This window comes from Siniperca chuatsi, linkage group LG22 (assembly GCF_020085105.1).
Source record: "Siniperca chuatsi isolate FFG_IHB_CAS linkage group LG22, ASM2008510v1, whole genome shotgun sequence".
In the NCBI taxonomy this organism is placed as follows: Eukaryota; Metazoa; Chordata; class Actinopteri; order Centrarchiformes; family Sinipercidae; genus Siniperca; species Siniperca chuatsi.
The window spans coordinates 7,894,373-7,917,817 of NC_058063.1; the positions used below are offsets into that span (position 1 = coordinate 7,894,373).

A 23,445-nucleotide genomic window follows, 5' to 3' on the forward strand; every position below is an offset into this window, starting at 1 on the left:
AAATAAATACTGTTAAAGAAACAGTCTAAAACCAAGCTTTTGTGCAGAGACATTCTGTCTGTCACATGTTCAGCTATTGTAACTCCCCAAAAGCTAGTGTTTGCTCTCATTAACCAACACCGCCTTTTTTACTCTAATGACTTCAACTCCTAACTAATGTGTTTCTCTGTGCTTTCACAACCTGAATAATAGGCAGCCTTCAGTCCCCATTAAAATGAGGCAATCAGTATCTTTGTGTGTGTGTGTGTGTGTGTTTATGTGTGTTATGTTGTACGCATCAGGATTGAGGCAGATGTTTAATGTTGTTGTTAATTTAAAGTCGATGATCAGGGTCGCTTGGAACATGCACTAACATTTTTTGTATAATATGTGTGTGTGTATGTATAGAGGTATGCATGCAGTACGTGCTGAATGCTCCCGTGTGTGTGTGTGCCAAACGTAAAGGTCTCAGCAAAACTTGTTTAATTGTCTGTCGTGAAGGTAATTTCCACAATGACTCATCCCCTCCATCCCACAGTGTATTGGAGACAGATTACTGCAGACAGACCGACACACAGATGGTTTTAAAGAGTAATTTGTATAGCATTTTTCACAGACATAAGTCAAAAAGTGCTTTACAGAAAAATGTACATACAAGTAGAAAAACAACAGCGCATACTAAGAAATACACAATAAATACACAGTACATAATAAAATACACAATAAGTGCACAGTATGTAGTAAAAATACACAATAAATACATATAATTGAAATCTGGTGCATACAGATTACCCAAATGCCTGTCTAAACAGGTAAGTCTTTAGCTGCCTTTTAAAAAAGTTCACAGAGTGAGCAGACCGTAACGGTGCTACAGCCTCGACAGCTCGATCACCACGGGTCTTGAGGCGAGTGCGTGAGAGAGAGAGCAAATTTAACTCATTCGATTTAAGAGAGTGAGCTGCTGCGTAAGGGTGAAGTAGTCCAGCCACATATGCAGGAGCCTGACTGTGTAATGCTCTGTAAGTAATAGTGAGAATTTTAAACTGGAATCTATATGCAACAGGGAGCCATTGAAGAGATGTTAGTATGGGGGTAATGTGAGACCGTCTATTTGACCTAGTGAGTAATCTTGCGGCAGCATTCTAGATTGCCTGCAGACGATCAAAGGCAGACATGCTAAGTGAGGATAGTCCCTTATAGCGTTTAGACATAGGACAGGATGAAAACCAGTCTAATGCTATGCCTGATACGCCCACCCAATCACGTAGCCTCTTAATCAGTATATGATGGTCTATAGTGTCAAATGCAGAGCTGAGGTCAAGAAGCACTAACACAGAGCACTCATCTGCATCGGACGACATTAGCATGTCGTTAGATACTAGGGTTGAGTGAGTGCTCGGCTGAAACGAGTATCCGGTACAGGTAATGTACTTTTTATGTGATTATGAGTATCGTCAGAGTAAAATGTGTCAATATCTGTACTTGTAAATATAACAACTTTTATTAAAAAAAAACTTGTTCTGTAAAAAACATTGCTCTGAATCGCAATTCTGAGGCTGTAAATAGTTTTCTAATAAATATAGCAACTACTGATCAACGCATATCAATTTCTTACATTAATAACTTCCGGTAAGACCCGCCCATTGAGAGTATGGATACGAATACTGATCATTTAGTTGGTTGAACGGATACAGATACAGATATAGATAATGGTGTACTCGCTCATCTCTTAGATACCCTCAGAAGAGCAGTTTCAGTAGAGTGCTGTTTACGAAACTCTGACTGAAATTTGGCCACAACCGTCTCTAAAATTTTTGACAGAAGTGGGATTTTAGATATGGGCCTATAGTTCATGGGCAAAGCAGCAAGTTGGTTTTCTTTAAAATAGGCTGGATAGTGGCATGCTTGAAATAGGTAGGGACACGTCCTGTACACAAGTAACAGTTAACAATAGTCCTAACCTTAAAAGGTGCCACTTTGACTAGCGACATGGAGCAGCGCTCATTAAAAGACTGCATTAAAAACTCTACATTGTTAAAATTTGTATAAATATCACAGTAAAAAGTGCAGAGAACTGGTCAGCTGCTCTCAGTAATGATGCAGGATCACAATGCTCTTTTAGGACACAAAGGGTCAGCATTTACAGAGAGATAAAAGAAAATGCAATTATGATCACTGATCAGTAGGTCCTCACAACGGATCTGATCAATATCTAGTCTGAGAGAAAAAACAAGGTCCAAAGTATGAACTGCCATGTAAGTGGCACCGGAAACATGTTGCTTGAAATTAAAAGATTCGGTGACATTAATATATTCCGTGGCTACACAATTTATGGCGTCATCAGTGTGCAGGCTAAAATCCCAGACTAATAACACTTTGTGCAGCTTAATAATAAAAGTCAGAAAGTCAGTAAACTCAGATAAAAACTGCCCTGCTGGACCAGGAGGTCAATAAATTAAAACACAATAAAATGACTTTAGCCAACCAACTTTAGTCAGTTGTAGTTCGAAAGTGGTAAAAGGTTCAGTGCTCACCAGTTGGCAAGAAAACAGATTTTTCCAGACTACAGCGAGACCTCGACCATGGCCTGACAGACGTGAAGTCCCAATAAATAAACAATCAGCAGGGCACAGTTCATTTAAATGGATAAATTCCATATTCCATTCCCAGGTTCCAGTCAGGAATAAAAAAGCAAAATGTTCTCATATAAACAAGTAATTTAGTATTTGAGCCTTGTTTGCCACAGAGTGTGCATTAATCAAGCACATTTTGAACGGTGATGCCACCGCGTCATCATCAGCACACGAAGCTTTGGGGTCGGAAGCAATTTGGCGGCCCCTGACCACAAGGAGGCGCTAGTGTGGGTTGTACGGGAGGGAGAGGTTTGTTTGTAGTGACCGGATATCACCAAGTGAAGATATGTGTGGGATAGTCAGTGCGAGGGAGAGGACCGGATTGAGTAGAAAATATTGTCAGCCAGAGTGAACCCAGGTCATTTGGGTGGATTCCATCACGACGGAAAAAGGCTGGACGTTTCCAGAAGAGATTAAAATTGTCAATAAAAACTACGTTGCAGGCTGCGCAGGTTAATCAGAGCCACGTATGGAGGAGCACGCTGTCAGATTAGAATGGCCCTGGAGGACAAAACAACCTGGAGCTCATGTGGAGGTGGTGGGTTGTGCAATAGTAAGTCTGAAAGACAGAATGACTTGCACTGATATGTAGAACAATATCAAAAGACCGACTGGCTCGAGGAATATGTGCACAAAGATCATTCATTGGTCAGATATGGTGACGTCAGAATTATGAATGTCAGGGACTCTGATACTGTGGGAAAGCAGAAGTGACAGAAGAAGAAATCCAGAGTGGGATCACACCTCATTCAGACAAAAATAAATAAATCAATAAATCAATAGACATCATCATAGGTAGCACAGTGGCTCAATGGTCAGCATTCTTGCCTCTCAGAAAGAAGGTCCTGGGTTTGAGATTGCATCTAATTCTCATGTCTGTGCAGATTTCTTCCAGTTCTTCCAGTGCTCTGGTTTCCTCCCACAATCCAAAAACATGAAGGTCAAGTGATTTGGTAGTGGTTGTCTATATATATATATACATGCAGCCCTGTGATAGACTGGTAACCTGTCCAGGATATACCCTCATAATTCATGATGAGCTAAGCTTTGGCGCCCCACAAAATCAACAGCATAAGTAGATAAAGACACGGAAGCACGGAAATAACACATAGTATGTCCAAGTTACCATGGTTAAAAAGCAAAATTATACTGTCTTTTAGTTTCGCTGTCCTATTGAGCTCAGGATGAAAACACGGCTATAGACAGTGGTGTCTGCATGTGTTGTAACTGTTGACATTACTGTATCTGTTCCAGCATCAGACAAGACACACTGTTGTGAAGAAATGAAGTGATTCTAATGTATGTTCAGTTGCTGTTTTATAGTATAGACCCCACATAACCTCTCCCTCCCCTCTGTGTGTGTGTGTGTGTGTGTGAGCAGTGATCATTTGAAGCCATTTGTTTAGCTGCATCTAAGGCAGCAAACACATTGTACTATGGAATTATGTAAGGATGTTGTCTCCATTAATAATTCATTGGCCTCCTTTGAAGTTTTGTCACCACACATATGCTTTCTCCTTCTCCTGCTTTATCTCTCTCACTCTCTCCTGCTCTTTCTTTGCTGTTTGTCCTCTCTCCCTCTGTGCATTGGTACATTGTGCCTCTGGTAAAGATACAACACTGATAACAGGTTATATAAATATGTCCCTTCTCTACAGTGTTAGCAATGCCTTCTGTTTCTCCTCTGCTGTCATCACAATAGAGCAACCTTGAGGGGAAGTGTTACATGAAATGAAATATTTGATATCTGAAAAATACTGTACTTGTGCAAACAAACCACGGTTCTCATTATATCTTGCATAACTAAGATGCTTGACAATGACAAAATAAAAGACACTTTACAGATTCGCACCTTGATATTTGAGAAGCAAAAGGAATAACAGATGGGAAAAAAATATTTATTTTGGTAACATATGTTTATTAGAAACCATGTAGAATAAGAAATGTGTGAGCACATTATGCTAATTATTACTACAAGATAAAAGAATGATTTGATGAAGACAAACAGAGATACATACAAGCATACAGAGAATGTATTACCTCATGGCACAATTAAAGATGTAAAAAAAATATTTAATAATATATAACTGATTATTGATTAAATTAAGATAAATTACAACAACAGCATGTGAATCTAATGTTCTACTGGATTTGATGTTTATGTTAAGGCAAAACACAAAATTAACACATTCATAATTGACAGTGTGTTGGTGAGTTTTTGATTTATCACACCATTCTCCATGTAAACATTTGTAAATATATTAGTTGATTGTAAAATTAAGCTAAAAGTATTGCTAATTTATGGATGCTAAGGAGACTTTTTGTTGCTTATGTTATCGTGTTGTAATTATCAGTTATTTCAAGGTTCTTCTTTTCATCACTTGGTCACACAAAGACATTATGCTGAACAGCACTCTTTCTGGCCTTCACCTTTAAGCAGGGCTGGCCCAAGTCTTTATTGGCCCTAAGCAGAATTTGATTTGGGGCCCCCCAACCACCTCGGCGCACACATACCGTAAATCTAACACACCCATTATCAATTTTATTAGTTGTAGCTGTCTTGCTTACATCATGCCAATGTCAGCCTGGCATGTTTTTACCCTTCTATGGTTTTTAATCTTAAAAGGTAGCAAACTCACAAGAATGGTCTGGTGTTAATTTGCACTTTTATAATCAAAGTGATATACTGAACGTGGTGGACTGAAAAGTAAAGCATTTACTGTAAACAAGTTAACCACTTTAACTGCCTTTGTTTTAAAAAATGTGTGCAAAAGTGCAGAACAACAATCAACTACAATTAAAATCAATTAACTTAGATAAACAGTACCTCCCTCAGTAAAGTTTCCTTCTTATATGAAAAATAAATGCAAATGTAAAAAACAGACACTATTAAATGCATACTTGAACAGAGGAACCTGTAACAAGATAACAATAATGGTTTAAGAATAAAATATAAAGCTGAATAATTATTTTTGAAAACTATGTACACATGTGCAAAAGGCTCAGAAAAAATTTGAAAAATTCCAAAATAAACTACTTTAATTCAGACATTTAATCTTCCTATTTCTTCCTCTTACAAACTATGTCAATATTCCACTTCCTCCTTAGAATCTGTGTTTCCTGGCTTTTCTGGAGGCAGTCGTTTATGACATCACTGTAAGAGATCTGACGGCCAACTCTGTTGTTGATACTAATTAGTGCAAGTCCACTCAGTCTTTCTTGTGCCATGGAAGATCTCAAGTAATTCTTGATCAATTTGAGCTTAGAAAAGTCACAGGGAGAGTGCAGGCAATCTGCAGAGCTATCCAAACATTTGGGTACAACTCACAGATCTCATTTTGAGAGAGGTAAGTGAGAAGCTCAAATGTGCTTAGGGGAGTTCTAGAGGGCTATCCATCTCTGTAGCCAGTGCACTCCCGTCAACATCAGCCTCTTTTCCACAGGTGAGTTTGTCTCCAAGAAGCTTACACTGGTCCCTCTGTGTCTGTGATTCAAGTCAGTTCTGGAAAGGGGTGTTCAATGTTTCAAGCCTGATCAGGGGTATTTTCATGCTGTTTCAGTAGTGCACCAAACCTGGTGTCCCACTGTTACCAGTTTTGTGGACATTCTTGAGAACAATTTGCAGCAGAAGCAGTAGACCGCATCATTTCTTTTTGAATTGAAGTGAGCCAGCTCTGCTTGACTTTTCCCCATTGATTAATTGTCTGTACGTCTAGTGGTAATGGAAGCTTTGGCCATCATGTTTTTTAGGGAATGTGAAGTTTTCCTTTATAGGCTGTGGCCCTCTCCTTACCAGATCAGTCCCTTCTGAGTCGGACAGGAGAGATGACCACTCAGCTGGGTCATCTGGAGGAGCTGCTGATCCATGGTGTAGACTGGAAGTTGCTGAGGGAGTAGATGTGACATCGATCTCAATGTCCACAGAAGTAGAAGGACCTATAGGGAAATTAATAATTAGAGTTAGAAATATTTATCTCAGGTTATTCTACAGTAAACTGAGCAAATACAAAGGTTGCTGTGTTAACTTACTAGCCAGTAGGATCAGCGGATGCAGGTGCTGGAAAGTGCTCCTCGCCTGCAGGACAGGGGCGTTCCCATTGGCCCCCCTTGCGAGTTACATATGCATAATATGCTTCTGAGTAATGAGTATTGTATGCATAATAGGCTTCTATCTGAATTTTACATTAGCCAGCCAACTGCATTTGACTGCGTCAGCCAGCTGCATTTGGCTGCGTCACACTCCAAATATTTTACAAAAAAAATTGCTAGTGTTAAATAATGTTATGCTGTTATCAGCATCAAGCTCAGTATACAAACACAAAAACGTTAGCTTGCTTTTATTTGAAAGCAACTATGTATAGCTAGCTATCTAGCTATTTACCAGTTAAAATCTAAATTTCTCTATGCTATTGCTATTATACATACAACAGGTGGATTAAGACCTAGGCTATGTTGTTAACTAACTAGCTAGCTAACGTTAGTTTACAACATAGCCTGGCTAGCATATCTTGTCTTAGGAGAGGTAATGTTTGATTAAACATCTTAAATCCACCTAGTTGTATCTAGTCATGCAAACATACCTTTATCTTGCTGTTTTTTTCTCATCTTGTTTTCTTCTTCTTTCTTTTCTCTGCTCCAGAAGGACATATCCTTTTTTGCAATATTATTTTTAAAGGCTTTGCCTTTAAGCAACCTCTTTCGAGTCGTTGAATAGATCTCTCGTGTATTCTGCTGAAGTCATCAGGTTTAGGTCTCAATCATTCAACATTTCAGCCTCCTCATCCCAGTTCTTTGCTGTCATTTCATTATCTGCAACTGACCCTCAGATATCCACCTAGACGAATGTCTGCAAACTCACACACATCAGCTATTCTCTGACTCATCTCACCATGTCCCAAACTAACTTTTCCCCTGCTCATCTTTCTCCTTTCAGTCCACCTTGGCCTCTACTTCATTTCTCAACATGGCGCTATGTCATCTCTCTGCACACCTCCCTCCATTCCTGTAATCTTGTCTCACCTCCTCCTCCCTCTGGCCATCTATCTACTTCCTCCTCCACTTCTGCAGTCTCACTTTGAAAACTTTCCTCTCCTCATTCCATCACTTCCCTCTGCAGATTGATCTTTTCAAGAGGAGTGTTGTGCATACGTAGCACTTCAAGCTTCAGGTCCGGCTCACAATCTATTTTACATTTCAGAGACCAGGAGCCATAAGTTCAAGTAAGTTCAAACTTGAAGTGTTTACGCATTGCTAAAAAAAAAAAAAAAGACCCAGTTACAGCCAGGTGTAATAGCTAACTAAGAAAACTAACCTTAGCTTGCTAATATATGACCCGTTTAAATTGAAGAGTTAAAGAGGTACTATGAATTATGCTTGACATAGCTGACCTGACAATCAAAATGCTGTTTAAAAATGATGCAAACTGGTTATGATTTTAAATTACTATTCACAAAACACCCATACCTCAAAGTATAAAACGTTATGCTAATAGCATCAGGCTAAATGACTAAACAGCATAATTTAGGTTAGCAAAATCTGATGTTTCCCAATCACTCTGAAATGCATACTACTATCTCCAAAACACATATTTCTCCATATAATGTGTACATTTACAAAGGATTGGCAGTGAAGTTTGATATATTGCTAGGTCCCTAAAAACTGTTATTTTTGACAGTTATGGTACAGCTCATGATGCAACAGTGACTTCCTATTTACACTGTTGACTGCCTTTGATTGAACAGTGCTACACATGTTTCCTGGCAACCGATTTGCACATTACTAAAGTCTTTACTAGCTAAGACATTTATGATTTTTAGTGGTGCAATCCAGTTGAATAAATCACTAGTTTGAAACTAGCTAGTTGAGGAAGAATTTAGGAAGGACTTTACACACAAAGTAATGAATTTACGTATAGCTGGTGCAGATGTAATATTTCCTCTCTCTTTGAATTCCCCTGCGCTGAGTCTCTGATTCACTAGAAAAAGAGTATTGCAGCTTTTTTGGTTATTATCAGTGATTAACAGTCTTTTTCTTTTTATCACTAGAAACATGAGACTGTAGCAGCATTAAAAGAGCAGGATGAGAGAGGAAGTGAGAGGAATGTTGTTCAACCGTGGTGATGAGAGGCATTAATAAGAGCAGAGATATCTAATTTGGTGTATGTGCTCTCCCAGAAGTTCCCTAATGAGGACAAATCTCTCTCTTGTACACAATCATATGCATGCAAGCCTTCTCTATATTCTAGGCACACACTCTGCTGTTAGTGATTTCATTTCTGTACCGTCTCTCTGAATCAGATTGACTTGACCTCAATGGGACAGATGTTAGGTTCTAGACGGGTTACATATTGATGTACATGAAGACATGTGTGTCTGTGTTTGTGTGTGTCTACAGTGTCACAGAAGATTGTACTGATGAGATGACGTACTCTTTATAATCTAACAACAACAAGCTATAAACACAAGCTTGCCATATTATCACCTTATAAAGATGATATGACAAATGCGTTGCCTATTTACACATCCAGCAGACATGGAGAAACATTAGCATTCATATGAGGTCATGTTTATGTCCTACTGGCTAATGTAAGTAAAATATTCACTTTCCTTTTAGCTCTTTTTTAGTCCCAAGTCCTGAGAGAAATGTCTTGGTCTTTAGCCGCTAAATGTCCGCTAGTCAACTGCTAACGTTGTCTGTCTGCTGTTTGGTGCTGCTCAGGTAGGGTACAATTAGTTTATCAGAGCTTTTTTTTTTGCTGAAAACAGCTGCCTACTGCTGCTGGAAACGAAGACTGAATCAATAACAGTAAAGTTGTTAGCACGTAAATCCAAAACAATGAGCTAAAAGATGCAAAAATGCTCAGCAGAGCTAAAGGTTACAACAGAGTAGGGTTTTAATCCTCTGTGAGTTCATCACTATGAGTGACACCTTTCACATTAAACAGTCAACCATTGTTACTATAAGAGGTGCAGTTATAAATTAATATTTAGTATGACTTTTTTTGTTTATTCATGACATTCATTATCTTGCAATATGACTGAGCTGCTGTCTATGTTATCACTATAACAGTGGATCTTTGAATCAGCTCATTTAGGTTCAACACAACCAGTTAGACTATTTCTGCCTTCAGAGATGAGAGATGTTCACCTTTCCAATCTCATTATAAAGTCCCAGATTGCAATCACTTGACACAAAATGTACTTGAATAAAACACTGTACCTATTCAGGACGTCACTATTGTGACGTTTTCACAATAGAGCATCAGCATTTACTGATAGCTGGCTTAATCGTAACTGGTTAGCCAGAGGAGGTGAGGAATAGGATAGGAGTGATGCTGCACGTTGCACAGGTCTATTTGATTGCTTCAAAGATGACAGCAGATTTAAAATAGAAACCAGTCTCAGAGAGCGACCTCACAGGTCAAAACCACAGAGGAAGAGCAGAGTGACAGAACATCCTGTTTCTCCAGAGGCTTCACCACCAAACACATGATGTAGGTCAGTGTAAGATTAGACACTGGAGGAAAGGCGGGGAACAGAGGCAGAATACGGAGAGAGGTTTTTATCTGAAAGAAAGAAAAAGTGTGTGTGTTGGGGGGGCATGCTGAGCCAGCTGTCCTACCTCACCAAACCACTTAGCTGATATTAAATTCAGACATGATGACTTCATTCTTGAGCACTTAGCTACTCAGCAGTTATTACATCATCAGACTTGCAAAGGGGCCCGATGATGTCATCCCCAAGGTGCTGGAGGTGAGGACGCACACACATCCATGCACAGACTACGTACTGTAATATTATAATTTTAGAAGAGGCTTTTACCTTGGACAGAACGCTCTTATGAGTGATGCTTCTAGTGGTAATAATGTACTTCGGAATACACACATATACACACTCACACAATTAACTTCACATATCTTTGAAATAAAGACTACAAAGTCAAATTCTTTCTCAGAACTTGCCATATTTTATAGTAAGGTACATACATTTACACTTCAGCTGTCTTTGTGCTCACAGTAAGGGGGACAAAACACCTACAGTAAACATTATGTGGCTCACATCCCTTCAGAGCTAACACACACACCCATACACACACACACACACACACACAGTCACATCAGCACAAGCACTCTCATATCGAAACACACACACACACACACACACACACACACACACACACATAAATGCATCCACAGTTAACTGTCCCCAATGCACTCAGTCTGTTCCAGTCTTTTCTCAAACCACCTAATTTAGGCTTTCTTGTACTTAAGTTATGATATATGAAATACCACTTATACTTACAAAACATGTTCAACAAATCAACTATAAGAGTACAAATCAAAAACATAAATAAATGCAATCTACATTTTTATGAAGAAAACATTGTTGTTATAAAATAAATGTCAATAATCCACATTTTTTACAGCATTGTCAGATGTGGTTCATTGTGGTTTTCATACGATGGACAAGGTTACTATTTATAGGAGGAAGAGCTGAAGAAAGAGAAGAAGAAGGAGCAGAGGAAGAAAAGAAGAAGAGTAATAGTGACATTTAAGACATTCTGCACTGCACACGGTTACAGTGACAATTGGTTGTTGCCATGGAGATGATGTTGGATGTTACCAGGTGATTTTCAGTGACAGTCTTTGGGATCATTTAAAGCTATGGGGTTCCCTTTGTCATGCCCCGCCCTCTGCACTGAACCCCAATAACTTCAACGATAAGTGATTGAATGATTGAATGATGACATCACTTCAAATGACCCTCCCTATAACATCAAAGTCCCCTCCCCCTTGTTTCCCACCCGCCCTCACTGAAAGTCCAATGGGTACTGGCTAGCGAGACGTTGAATCCCGCCCAACCTCATTCCATCCTTCTCGTGGTTGGAACAGATCAGATATGGATGACAAAATCCACCAACACCCCGGCGTTCTAATCCTCCGACATGCCGTGCCACTTGGCAATCTGGCGACGTGGGTGGTCGCAGATCTCCCTCCAGTGCTCACCGGGGGTGCCCGCCACCGATGTGCCCAGCACCAGGCGCCCAAGGATGGTGTTGGGGCAGCGTGAGTTGCCTGTGTCTGAGTCCATCAGCAGCAGCTCCACGCTGGTGTCCCTCAGGCCCTCGTTGGAGGGCAGATCAAAGACAAAGAGCTCGTTGAAGACCGGGTTGGGGGAGCACTTCTTCACGTGGGTCTTCTTCTTGCACACACGCTTCTTCCCGTGGTACATGTTCACCTTGACGTATGGATCTAGAGAAGAAGAATGACAAGAGCAGATGAACAAAGTAAGGACAGAAGCAAAAAAAAGGAGGCATGGTGAATATCCATCCCTGCAGCGGTTGCAGAGTGGCATATTATCCCTAAGCCAGATCAATACGGCAATCGATAGAGCGGAAATGATGGATGTTAGTGATGAGGACAAAAGAGGCTGGCTGTGTAAACACGTTGTGTGAGTGTGTGTGTGTGCTTGTCACTAAAGTGCTCTCTATCACATCCTGATCAGATTACTTTAGTGCGGTGGCGGTGTCATTATGGCAACTTTCACAGCATCCAAAGTAGTCTGGGCCGCGTGGCAGGAAGAGCAAAATGATTTCGGTCTTGTCTTTTATGGTTATGTGAAGGAAGTTCATGCACACATGTGTTTGTGTTTGTCTGCGTAAGCGCTGATCCGATGGATTGCATCTTGAAACGTTCAGCTAAAACTGTATGTACCTGTAGGTCCATTGTTTTCAGTCTTGGGCAGGTGGCGCGCTTTGAGGACGACCACGGTCAGAGTGTTGGTGGTGGACTGGTAACAAAGGGAGAGCAGTAACTCGCCTCGGCCTGAGGACTTCTGTGGAGAGACAGGGGAGGGGTGAATGGGTGAGAGGAGGTGGGGGACAGAGTAGGAATGGAAAAATAAAACAAAAAGGTGATCCAAAAAGACATGGCATGTGTGAAAGGAAACAGAAGAGACTTTCAGACATGTTTATCAGCTTCAAAAAAAAAAAGTGAACCTTCCACTTATCCTGACCCTGTTTATTGCCACAGAGGCTGTCTGCAAAGAAGACCTCTGTCCTAATATATTGTTGTTGATACATTGTTAATATAGTATTGATTAAGGCTAAAACCATTGCCTCCTACTGTATTTACATCTTTCCGTCACAATTAAACAAGTTTTACTAGGTAAAATGAACAAAATAATGCATACATATGTATTCAGTAACATCTAATAGGGTGTGGCAATTGGCAAATCTATGTAATAATAAATAACTTAGCAAATAATTAGCTAATGTAGTGCTGAAACCTGCTGCTGCTTGTACTGTAAATGTCAGTGCTGATGATTAAATGGCTGTCAGCTAAATAATCATCACCTGCTTATGGGGTGTGTTCTCATATCTTAACTAGCACAAACGAGTAATTGAGAAGCTCCCTAATCTGCTTCTCATCACTGCGTTACTGTTCTACAATTTGTGGTACACATACACATCCATGTCTGTGTCCACACCCAAGAGAGCTGACGCCTCGGATGCAGGATGCAACAGGATGTCATGCCTCAGCTCATGGTTGCCGTGGCAATGAGAAGTAGCGCACAGACACAGACAACTTCTACTCCTGACCTGATGTTTAGGTCTCTGAAAATACAGATGTGAGGGTGCCGCCGATGTGTTTCTATATCATTCCTCCAGGGACATAGTAGAATTATTATTTTATATTATGATTATTAGCAGAAATATTCTTCTCTATTCTATCGTTTTTGTCGCTGAACAAGGCGGTGGCTACGCTGCTTGCAACGTGGCATATCGATTCCATGAACTGCTGTGTGCTCACACACGCATACACACACGCAATCACACACACGTACCCGCACAAAGCAGTGAGCCAAAATCTACGCCATGCAGACAAAGAGAGCCACCACCCTGTTAGCAAAGGGCTGCTTCTAACCAGGGGGAACAATGTAGATGGCTCATATTGAGAGAATTCAGGGGACATTAAAAACTGGATGAAATTATGAATAAACTATTCTGTTTAACTCACTGTTCTTGCACTCTGTAAAGCCTTGACTTCAAACCACGTATTTGCACATAGTGTTTCTCTGTCTAATGCAGAACTAGTGCCAATATATATTTTCTTTAAAAAAAGAAAACATTTTAAATAAGTACAGCTGATGCACAGCACATAACTACAGTAAAAGAGGCCAAGCCGTTTTCTCTTTTCACCTGCCAACATCAAATTCAGCAAAAGAATCCAGAAGAAGAATCCTACTGCAAAGCAATATCATGGATTCTTAAACCAATGTTTGACTGATTGCACAAAAAAGCGTGCAGACACAGCAGACTCCTCCCTAAAGCAGAGGTTTATGAGATTTGTCTCTCCTGGGACCTCAATGTGAAATGGAATTGAAAAAATATGGTTAGTCTTAACGTAGAGAGAGCCAGCAGAACATAGTTTAAGAAATATTATCCTCTTGATGATAAAAATACAGAGGGAGCTCTGCTGAGAGGGAATGCGCCTTTTATATTTCTCAGAATCTGAGTTGCATTTCCCACCCCTTCTCTGGAGTACTATATCGTATCAGAGATCTTTAAAGATATTACAGATAGTTCACATTCCTCCTGGGAAGGTACAAATGTGCGTGAACATATCCACTCCCACCTGGTGCTTCCACTTTAGCAGAGCTCTGCAGAGTACAATATTAGCCCACAAATCTATAATTACATTGATATCCTCTCACATATCACCTGCAGAGGGGTTGTCCATCTGCAGGTGGGTACAGCCAACCCATCTAGCACCAATCTATAGAGCACTGCTGTATACTAGCCCACAGACCTGTGATAAGGATAGAGCTATCATCTTACACTCCATCCTATGAATTCACCAGTACACTGAATGTAATGTAGCCAACTCTGCTGCCATAATCAAAGTTAATATATACTGTATAGTCATGGGTATTTTCTGTCACAGTCGTCACATTAATACGGCACAGTTTATCAGCCCACATTTCAACAACTGGTGCTGATACTACAGTACATAACATTCCTCTGAAAGGAAAAACGTCCTACTGGAAATGAGCTACAGTACATTTGTGGTCCTCACAGTTGCCAGGAACAGCCAGTCTGGAGCAGAAGTCTATTGACCACCAGCCCACAGATCCATAATGGTGTGGTGTGGATATCACTTCATCTATTCAATACACTACTGGGAATGTAACAACGTCCATGTGTTAGCCTATTACCTTTCAAATTGGCCATACCTGCGTTAATGCTGTTTGGATGTAAAGATCTTCACTAAATTAAAACTAAGAAACCATATTTCAGATTATCCAATGGTCTAAGCCTTGTTTGCTAAGTGGCGGGTATTTTGACAGGAAACATGTCATATCATATCTATTCGAGCTGTTAAATGCATTGATCACATAAATGCCATATTTTCAGGATTTCAGAATAAACAGCTCTTCAGGAATTCGGTAAACGACGAAAATAAACTGAAGCAAAAACTAATAGCACAAATAAAAAAAGAAACACCAACACCTTTCACGTATCTAAACTCACAGCAGTCCGTTTAAGAACAACACCAGACCTCATTATCAGCTTTCAAATCCGTAATGGTGCAACAGATCTTGTCTCTCTGTCTCCACCGAGGGATACACTTCCTATCAGCTTTCTCCATTCGCTTTATTTAACATTAACCTTTTTCTACCTAACTACAGATGAAAGTGGATTTCTTCAACGCATTTGCAAAATATATTACTTACATCCACATTGAAAACTTTCAATACAGATGCAGATTATGCCACTGGAGTTAAATGAACACTTGAAAGCAGAATGAAAGATTTCAGTGTGGTTTCAAGAAACATAATATGATGTGTTTGCATTTAGGTGAGTTAGAGAAAGCTCCATGATTTTGTGGTTATCATTAAATATTAATAAGTAAATGGATTTCAGGATGATTATGTACTGATTTATGTACTGATTAATATTGTAATAGTGGAAGCACTGTTACATTTCTCTAAACTGTTGCAGTGCTTTTAGGGACTAGCTTTATAATGAGGGAATTGATGAGTCATTACTGGAGCAGTTTTGGAATTTGAAGTGATATCATGGTTAGTTTGAGTGTTACTGGAACTGTTTGTTATATAAAATAAATATAGTGTGTTGCATGCTGTAAAATAATCTGAAGATATTGTATGTCATAAATCTAATCCCAATGATTACACTCAAAGAAAACTGATAACTGATCACAAAACAATGACAAAAACAAATATAAATCACGAAATCGAAGGGTTCAAACATCCAAATTGTTCCATATCTTACCCTGACATTCCTCTTGATGATCTCTCGGCACATCAGGACACGCCCCTCAGATAAGTCAATCCCAGACAAAGGTACAAGGGTCTCTCCGATAACCTCATCACGGGAGAACCTATCGAAGCTCAGCACCATGAAGTGAAGGGCCAACTCCGACACTCGGGCTAGCGGGATCCCGTAGAAGCTGAAGGTCTCGTCAAAGGTGGGGTCCAGAGTCTTCCTCAGGACTCTGGTCTTCACCCGGTGCTTTTTCTCTGGCAGCAGAGTCAGCTTGATGTAAGGGTCAGAGGTCAGCGACTGCTCATCAGTTGGGGTCAGGCCATGGGCTTCCTGGATCAAAAAGTAAAAATCTGTCAAGACTGTGTAAAACCATTTTTATTCATTTTTATCAAAAAAGTGATTGTAAAGACACACACCTAAACCCCAGCCTAAACACATACAGTACCTTGATATGGACAATGAATGCCTTCCTCTCTGGCTGGTACTCCAGGGAGAAGTGGAGGGTCCCTAGCCCACCCTCCCTCTCCTCTCCCTGGGGCTTGTCCACAGCCGGGGTGGGTGCCTGGCTTGAGAGGGTGCTGGATGGTGAAGGGAGGTCACGGCGGTCCATAACCCCAGGTTGGGTGAACCCTGCATGTGGAGAGGGCAGCTCGAGGTCTGGGGAGCTCCGCACCTTCTGGTGGTGGTGATGAAATGGTTTGGTGGTGAAGTTGCCATTCAGATCCCGTTTCTCCAGATCCAAATGCAGAGCCGGTCTGGAATCATTTGGACTTGACGCCAGTTTACTGTTGCCGGTCGGACTCATTAGTGACGCAGTGTGGCAGTTTCCGTTAACGTCAGTTTTGCTGGTGTCATTAGTTGTCGTGGTGGCAGGTGCAGCGAACTTCTTCTTGCCGCTGAGACTCTCTGGGTAGATGTCGACCCCTTTGAGCATGTGCACAAACTTGTAGGGAGGTGTCTTCTGGGATTTGGTGTTTTTACGCTGGCAACAGATCCATGCAAAGGCTGACACAGTGAAGACAAGGCCAAAGACACTCACCACAGCAACACCTACTGGCACTGCCACTATGGAGGAGGACAGAGAGAGGAGCGAAGAGGGGAAAAAATAACTTTCATTAAAAATGCCTGACTACACATCCCAACAAACACTGTGGAACAAGCAACAGTAAAACAATCACACATAACACAATTGCTCAGCTTGCATAACTTCAACAGATTTTATTGTTATACTGAGGCAATTGAATCCATTTTGTGTGTCTGACGCAGGCTGCAGTCTTGACTCAGAGGTAGATGAAAACAAGGCAATCTGTTCAACCCTTATGAAGTACCATCAGTACTGTGTTGATATTCCAAACATGGCTACAGTAAATCAACAGGGAACGGCTGGTGTAAGTAATGACCTTCTGAGAAAATGACATAATGTCATTATGTGATTGGTTGATTTCTTGATGGCAAGTTTAGAAAAATGGCTGAACTCAGAAGCAGAACATAGAAAAGTAACAAGACCTCGGCAACAGCACAAATGGAGAAAATATGTACTTAGTCTAACATTACTATGGAGACATATTACAGGGGTATTTCCAACGAAAGCTTCAGTTCTTTGTTTTGTGATGTTGAACTGTGACTCAACAGCAATCATGCTGCCTTCTCATGCAGTCAGAGTTAATAGCTCTATTTCAATGGAGGAAACACAGACCATTTCCTGCAGTTAAGAGGGCGGACCAGTGGAAAAGCACTCAGGTTAACACCCAAACAGAGAGAGAGATGGGTGGGGGTGGGGGATATTCACTCATGTACTTGTCTTTTGAATCTTTTTCATCTGGTCAAATCTACTGTAGTTCATACGTATTAGATCATCAGATAATCAGCACTGCAATATTCATGACCATTTATTTATATTTGTCATATAACAGCCTTGTTGCCTGGGTGATTCTGATGCTGAAAGTGTCATGGTGACACACAGCAAAAATGTAATACATACATATGTAAACAATATGTATTTTCCTACCTATTTTCCTATAATTGAAAGGAGTTTACAGGTAAACGGTGATGTTTCATAACAGTTTCCCTTATTTGCTGCCATTTCTGATCATACAGGCCTGTATGTAATTGGTATCTCCTTTGGTATTATTCTAGAGATTATTATGCCTATACATTCATTTCAAGTGTATATATACTGTAAGATAATTTTGCTGTAATAGCTGTAGGCATAGCATCCATCTAAAATGTATCACTAATCTGAAGGGACTGCTTCTCATTCAGACGAGCAATAAGGTGGCAAGTAAGCTCATTTCAATGTTAGATCACTGCACTTCTACATACTGTTTTCTCTCTTTTCTTTTCATTAATATTTCAGCCTAACGTCCTGAGTGGACTGGTTTTCAAGGCAACAACAGACAGATGGATGTGGCAACGGGAGGGCGGTGAGGGAGCTGCTGAACCGAGAGGAAATGCAGAAAACAAACAGGTGCTTTCCAGGCTTCACCTGTGCTATAGTAACACCTACTCAAATCCAAGTTATAATAATAAATGAACTTAGTAAATAATAATATCGTTAAAAAAAGTCACCTCCACCTTACTGGTTAGTTTTCCTGATAATTAGCTGTCGTCCTTAAGCTAGCTGCAAAATGGAGTCTGGAAGTCTCCCCAAACATGTTCTATCGAGTAAAGGGGTTAGGCAACACACTGGGCAAAGCAATTCCCTTTCACTTTTTTCATAGAATAGGCTACTCTAACATACCTGCACTGTCATCATTTTTAACAACAAGAAGCCAGAATTCAGAGCATAAATCAAAAAGTAACACATTAGCTACTGGCGACTAACGCTAATACTTTTAAGATGATTCACATGGAATGAATAACTTCTTTAACAAGACGATTAACAAGCCCGAGGGTACCACCAACACCCTCACACATCCACACCTGTTTCTTTTTCAATGAAGGACACCGGTCGGAGTTTGGACTCACCAAGCTGAGCTCCGTCCTCCACCATTGGAACCATGGTCGCTGTCCTAGGTGCTGAAACGGTCCGTCTGCTTTCACACCGAGCCCTCTTTTCTACGGCGAACTCGCTCTCCTGGTGTCGAGGTGCAGTATATCTCCGCAATATCTCGGTTTGATTATGTTTAATAATGTACGGGGTTTTGTACGGCTTCAATAATTGAAAAAGCAGCCTTGTTTTCCCAGAGAGAAGGATGGAGGGATGCGCTGACCTCACCCTGCTGCTGTTACTCGGTGATGCGTGAGTGTGTCTCAGAGGCGGCAACACCCCGTTTCTTCTCCCGCTCTCTTTCTCTCTCTCCCCTTGTTTTCTCTGTCTCTCTCTCTCTCCCCCTCTGTTCGCCAACTCCTCCCCCCTCCCTACCGGTAACGCTGAGCTCATCAGTGTTGACGCAGTAGTGACGGAAGCTGGCTGTGAAATCAGGACCCCCGGTGTAGCAGCACAACGAGTCTGCCAATTTCCCTGACTGATTGTTAGGGAATGAACGGTCTTTGTCTGTACCTCTCTCCTTCTGTGTGTGTGTGTGTGTGTACATCCTTTTTTGATAAGACTGGTGAATGGATGTGTTATACTGTGGTCCTATCATTCATTAAAGTAGGTGGCAATTTGGCTGATAGGTTTGTATGCAGTGATGCTTTCCTCTGATATAGATTGGCAGCAGGTCAGTTTACTATGACCAATTCATTTAATAGCCTACAGTGTATTTAATATACTATTCACTGTTTTAGTACAATTATAAACCTTCCAAAATACTGCATCAACAGCAATTAGACTCAAAGGTCACTTTGACACAAACTGCACAAACTGTACTGTATGTGCACATACACTCATCTAAAGAGGATGTTAACAGCACGTGTTTTGTAGCTTTGAAGTTGTGTGAGGGTCAAGAAACTGAGATCAATAAGTGAAACTCTTTATCTGTGCAGGTAACATTCTGGCCACAGTCAGGTGCACTGTCCCCGACACACACAAAAAACACAGAGACAGCAAACGCAAGTCAAGTTCTGCACTGCCAACAGGCTGAACATTTGGTGTAATCAAATACTGACCTCTGGTGTTCTTAGTAAAGAATGCATTTCCCCTGAAAACAACAAATGGACAAAAATCAGTGATGGTAGGATTTAAGCTACTGGAAAGTAAAAGCATGTACATGTACAAGTATACATCCTGAAAACCAAACACTCTGGACACTGAGAGTTGGAACCAATCAAGATTTAAAACCCATATCAGAAGAGCTTTGGGAAAGAAAAAAAGGGAATCTCTTGCCAGACCTGGAGTTTAGAAGTTGCCTGTGCAGGATAGTAATAGAAATATGGGAGTAGCATAAGGGTTACTACTACGTTTATATAGTGGTAAATATGTAGGGCAGATGTATGTTTTCTATTGATTATTAAGTGAGGATTGAAAATGTTGGTGAACACAGGTGCAACCTGAGCTGCACGGTGTTTGAACACCATGGGGATTATACCATAACCAGAAACCCTTCTAAAATATCAATACTATATTTCTAGATCTAGCAACATTTATATAAATGTGATGTATAATAGTATTTAGGAGGGCTGAAACAGATGTAACTAATTTACTGGAAGTGAAACAATGAAGAGCAGGAAGAAAACAGGATTGTGAAATAAGAGATAAAGAAAGAAAGAAAGAATCAAGGAACATAGTACCTAGGTTTTGTCATCTACAGAGGTGCAGGAGACATACAAAGCATGTGTACAGCACAGCCTTGTTGCAATGTTGCCTTTACGTACCCATCAGGTACAGTGCACACAGCAAGCAACCACGCAAGCGACCCATAGCAGCCATTTTAACCCCAACTCACCATTCACTATACAACCCTTAGTTACTGTTGCTACGTCTTTCAAACTTTCCATCTTTGTAATCATTTTTGAAACAATGGGTGTTCCTTTTCACACAGAAGTAAACAAAACCAGGCATCTAATTTTTAGCCGAGGACATTTTTGGCTGAATTGAAACTGTTGCTAATAGATTTTATCAGCTGTCGCTAGCTAGTGTAAGCTAATCTTAATGCTAAAACTTTGCTACTTGGTTAAAAAAAGGCATCTCCAGCTGAATTTTAATGTTTCCAGGTGATTCATTTTAAAACTCGAACTCTGTTGAAGAGTTCCTAAGTATGCACATGACGGCTCAAGTGCCATATTGGCATTTCAGGGCAATCTAGGGCTTCTGGAGAGCGTATCAAAGGAGATCCCCCTCCACATCCTCTGCAAGATCAGGTGAGTTCAGTTAACGGTTCGACCGACAAGATTTTTTGAGGCAGATATTGATTTTGATATTTTTTACCTGAACCTGCCAATATTTTGTGCCAATATTCAATATCTTTTAAATGTGAAAAATAACTATGCAACACGGAAAAGCTAAAAATGAAGTAAATCCCGTTTAAATGAAATGTTTAAATAAACAAAATTAACAAAGAGAATATTATACATACATTTAAAAAAATGCAAATGTCAAGTACAAGTTCCCTATGAGACACCTACCAGATACAAAGCTTATCTGTCTTATTTTGTATTGTTTCTTTTGACGATGATCCATGTAAACATTAAGAAAAAGGAACAGCATTGTTTGTGCATTGCAGGGTAGAGCTTGCAAGGCAGTTTAGCTGGAGTTGCTGTTCTAAACAGGTGTATTTTAATGTAACCTGTAACCTCACAAAATAATGTAGGCATGCCATGCCCCTTGCCTTTAGAGACACGTTGTTACCACTGTGGTGAGTATGCCAGTTACTCTGCTTATGATCGAGCAGACACCAACAGTCAGCCAATGTGGCATTTTCCTGTAAAGTGAAACTGTCAAATACTATTGTGAAAATGAAACTAAAGCGAGGGCTGGAAGTAGGCCATGTACACACCTTCAAATACAAGAAACGCACAGTGACAGATCCACACACAGAGGGACACACAAGTATTTTGTAGTGTCATCTCATCATTTCTCATTCCCAGGTCGTCAAATACCGACACGCCCCTTGGCGTCTCATACAGACGCACAAGGAACCTTTTAGCGTCTGTATGAGATGCAGCAGGCTTTCCATTAACTCCAATGTAAAACCATTTGTGTCCTTGATAATTCAACAATACGATAGGTTGATGTTACGGCCATCAGTTTAGATTATTTCTCCTTCGATTCTGAAAAATAGTTTTTTTGTCCTATTCTTTTCTATTGAACCTGCGTCCACGTCACGTGACTGCCAAGTTTCTTTTGTGTAAAAATGGTGGACATTCATTTTATTCTCAGTGGAAAATGCAGCATTTTAAGATAGTTTCTGCATTAAAATAGGTTTTAAATTAAAATTCTCGTTTCTAGCGAGAAATGTGCGTTTTATTCTATATTTTTCGTCCAGTGAAGGTATATGATCCTTAGTTTTGTTAGTTATTACGAAGATCCTCTCAGATCGTTGCTATGGTGGTTGCTTGATGTTGTGGGTGGACTTGGCGGGTCCGACTCCTGCTTTGGGCTGTCTGTCGTCAGTGGGCTTAACTCCATTTCCAATCCAAACGCCACTACCTCTATTGAGAAAAGGCGTTTTATAGCCTGTGACTGTAAAATGTGAAGTTCCTCATTTAATTTTACATTTCCAAGAATATGTGGCTGAGGATATTTAATTATGAAATCACCTTTCTTAAGAAGGGGTTATCAAACTGGACTTTACATTTCACATCCCTCATTTAATCCCTGCACTTGTCACATTCATACATATCATCAAACTGGACTTTATATTGTGCATTACATTCAACCTCCACTGTTGCATAATTAAATTATTAATGCACATGTCACATTTAATTGGTGCTCTCGTCATCTTCATATATTTCATACACTTCATTTCTTTGTCCATAGCACAGTCCATATTTCCTTTGTAAAGTCAATATTTAATTTCAAGTTTTATGTCCCGTTTCAAAACTATTACTATTAATTCTGTTGATAGATTTTTAATGTCAATTAAATTTTTACATTATTATTTAATTATTATTAATATTACCATACTTTTGTCTATTCTTATTCTTCTTACACATTCTTTTTTGTGCTTGCATTGGCTAATGAAACAGATTCTGATTGAATGGGCTATGTCATGCTGACATAAAATCCCAAAACCAAGAATCATAGACCAGATACAAAAAATCTCCAGGGTTGTGTAAATAGTAGCCAATGCATGCCTGAGTATTTAATGACCTGTGAATGAGAACGAGTTGGTCTTTTCAGCCATAACCCAAGCACTTCAGGCCTTCCTCCAAGCCTGTAGTAACGCCCTAGATTGTCAGAAGTATTGTACAATAATCTCTGAAGATGACCACTAAAAAAGAAAAAACAAACAAACAAAAAGCTTCATTTTATATATTGGAGCTAAACCAGATACATTGTTGGAAAGTTTCAACACGTACAAAACAGAAATAGAGAAGAGAAAATAAGAGCTATAACAGTACACCTGTCATTTATACAGAGATATGTGATGGATAATTGCACAGAATAGTTGCATACTTGCACAGACATTGTAATACACACATGGTGTGTAGCATTATACTACTA

At 40.1% G+C, this 23,445-nt stretch overlaps 1 protein-coding gene and 1 long non-coding RNA gene across 2 annotated transcripts; both read right to left on the reverse strand.

Annotated features, from left to right (window-relative positions):
- Nucleotides 1-4,664: 4,664 nt before the first annotated feature.
- LOC122870623 lies at nt 4,665-7,861 on the reverse strand. The gene is made up of 3 exons (XR_006376635.1): nt 7,193-7,861; nt 6,642-6,718; nt 4,665-6,548 (listed from the first exon to the last, which is right to left on the reverse strand). It is a non-coding gene; the product is annotated as an uncharacterized LOC122870623 (long non-coding RNA).
- Nucleotides 7,862-10,554: 2,693 nt separating this feature from the next.
- On the reverse strand, nt 10,555-19,200 carry syt4 (synaptotagmin IV). Its single transcript, XM_044184832.1, has 5 exons — nt 18,867-19,200; nt 16,345-16,964; nt 15,906-16,229; nt 12,325-12,445; nt 10,555-11,862 (listed from the first exon to the last, which is right to left on the reverse strand). Exons 1-5 carry the CDS (start codon nt 18,898-18,900, stop codon nt 11,543-11,545), a joined length of 1,419 nt encoding a protein of 472 aa, XP_044040767.1. The 5' UTR covers nt 18,901-19,200; the 3' UTR covers nt 10,555-11,542.
- Nucleotides 19,201-23,445: the final 4,245 nt, after the last annotated feature.